Source organism: Fomitiporia mediterranea (genome assembly GCF_000271605.1).
Source record: "Fomitiporia mediterranea MF3/22 unplaced genomic scaffold FOMMEscaffold_663, whole genome shotgun sequence".
Taxonomy (NCBI): domain Eukaryota; kingdom Fungi; phylum Basidiomycota; class Agaricomycetes; order Hymenochaetales; family Hymenochaetaceae; genus Fomitiporia; species Fomitiporia mediterranea.
The window spans coordinates 437-2,966 of NW_006761048.1; the positions used below are offsets into that span (position 1 = coordinate 437).

General features: G+C 38.3%; 1 protein-coding gene across 1 annotated transcript; it reads left to right on the forward strand.

Annotated features, from left to right (window-relative positions):
* Nucleotides 1-584: 584 nt before the first annotated feature.
* FOMMEDRAFT_163472 (uncharacterized protein) lies at nucleotides 585-1,774 on the forward strand (the record flags this gene model as incomplete). The annotated part of the gene is made up of 4 exons (XM_007272256.1): nucleotides 585-621; nucleotides 678-814; nucleotides 1,000-1,186; nucleotides 1,632-1,774. The coding sequence occupies 4 exons, from the start codon at nucleotides 585-587 to the stop codon at nucleotides 1,772-1,774; spliced, it is 504 nt and encodes a 167-aa protein (XP_007272318.1).
* Nucleotides 1,775-2,530: the final 756 nt, after the last annotated feature.

Consider the following 2,530-nt stretch of genomic DNA (forward strand, 5'->3'; position numbering starts at 1 on the left):
TGATTGCCCCAATGTCCTATCTGATTAGAAGATCATAGTACTTTGATCTAGGCAATAATAATGTAATAGTTTGCTGAGCCACTCACTGTGACACAACTTGTGTTCTGAGCCTGTAATAAGCACATGATCTGTACATCCTGTAGAGAAAACAATGTGTGTAAGCCAATTCTAAGACTGTACACTCTTACAGTTCTGTTTGCAAATGCTTGTAATGTAGAATAGTTAGGTGTTCTCAGAGTAGGCTTCTATGAGTCACATAGGTGTTTGGAATTGATTACTGTGATTGTCTGTATGTGATGTACAGTTCTTAGCATGATACTGATTGTTTCATCTCCTAGTGTGTCTGCTTGTGACTGTCCACAGTCACATGGTTGATTTAATGATTGGCAGGCTGAATGTAAGTTCTGTGTGTGTGTGAACATTGTTGCTTATTCTTCCTGCTTCCTTCCATCACTCTTGCCATGTCATTACTACTCTCTAGCAAATCTGACAGTAAGTGTTGTACTCTTTTCCACTCTTTTTATACTGATTTTGTGATTTTCCTTGGAAATTGCACACACAACAACATAGTAGCCAGTGAGGGAATGGACATGAATGACAAGCTAGTCAAACATATGCTCAGTGAGTACCTCTGTGAAGCACATTGTCTCTGGCTCATATACTAATGTACTCTACAGGTTCTAACACAGAAAACAAACTAGAGGACAAGGTTACAAAGGAGGAAACTGATGGATCAACCACAGATCCCAAGTCTGAAGACAAAGAGAGCTCAGACAATAATGCTTACAATAATAATGATTCAGAGAGTGAGGAGGTTTTGTCTGTACTAGTAGAGGGTCAATCTGGTAGTAAGTCTCCTATTTCCTGATTTCCAATCTGTCTACTGACACAGAACATCTTGTAGATTGTAAGGCAACAGTAGAGGAGCTTGTAAAAGCAAAGGAGGACAAAGCTGTAGCTAGGGCTAAAGTAAAGGTAGAGGCTGAGAAAGTAATGTAGGCTAAGGTTAAGGAAGAGGCTCAAGCTAAGGTAAAGAAGGAGAAGGAGAGGGGAAAGGAGAAGGAGAAAGAGAGGGAGAGGGAGAAGGAGAAGGAGAAGGAGAAGGAGAAGGAGAAGGAGAAGGCTACAGCCTTAGTACAGTCAGTAACAAAGCAGAAGGATAAGAAGGAAAAGGAGGGGTCTAAAGGTATGTGTATAAGTATGGCTAACAAATTGTACACAATAACTAACCATTTACACAGGTTCTAATACTGTTGCAAATACAGAAAGGTCAAAGGTAGTAGTAGAAAAGGGGAACAAGCCAGGTATGAATTAAATGTATAGTTAACAAATTGTACACTACTAATGTTGTCTTTACCTAGTTCCTAAAGAAGTTACAAAACTAGAAAAGAAAAAGCCAGTTGTAGAGAAAGAGAAGGTTAATACAAGAAGGGATAGGAAGGAAAAACAAGTCATAGTCAGTAAGTACAAGTATGACTAACAAATTGTACTAAGCTAATACAATGTTTCTCCTAGTTCCTTAAGTAGTTACAAAGCTAGAAAAGAAGAAAGAGGACAAAAGTAAGGAAAAAGGTAATGTAGATAAGGGGTAGTTGATTTTCTAAGTATACTGACTCTATTTTGTTGTCTAGAGCCAGTACTAGTGCTCCTGAGCAAGAAGTACACTATTGTAGAGGTAGAGATTCTGGTCTTTAGTAAGGAAACACACACAAAAAACCAGAAGGTTGTGGTAGAGTCTTCAAGCAAGGAGGATGAGGATATCCCTCCAGATTAGGCAGAGGGAATGGTCTTCCACACACCCAAGTGTATGAAGTGTGTAAAGAGGCACAAGGGTCCTTAGGGATCCACTTGCTAGACTGTAATAGATTGGCTGTACTACAGTAATCCAAGTAAGTCTGTTTCAATCTTATTTTTGACTGTGTCAATAGTGATCATTTGTGTAGAAAACTAGTACACAGTATACATATTCTGCCACTCTAGATATAGCCTGAAGGGAATCCAGTGTAAGACTAGGGGGCAAACTGTAGAATTGTACAGTACAACTTGAAACCTACATTCTGTCATCCCTCCAATCATGTATAGTGAAGCCAGAACAGTCTACAACCTCTACTCACAGATGACTAAGGAGCTGAATGACCTGGAGTTGTAGCTGATGACAATGAAGAATGAGTTTGATACAAAAATCATAGCTCTGAGGCAGGGTATCAACTTCTTAGCCATAGTAGCAGAAGCCTCTATAGATAGTAGGGTAGAAGGGTTAGAGTAGGAAATAGAACAGGGTAGAAAGTAGAGAAATAAAAGTCCAGTTTTGTTTTTATGAAAAAAACCAGAAATGTAAGGAATAAACAGAATGGAACAGAAATGGATAGAATGGATAGGAAAATAGATAAAATAGAGAGTTAAGAGGAATGGAATGGATGGATGGATATTTTTATGATTTATGTATAGAACTAGTGGAATAGGATGGGAATAGGTGGAAAAGAATCATAATTTGTATAAAGGTTTATATGCTTATAGAATGTTGTATAGG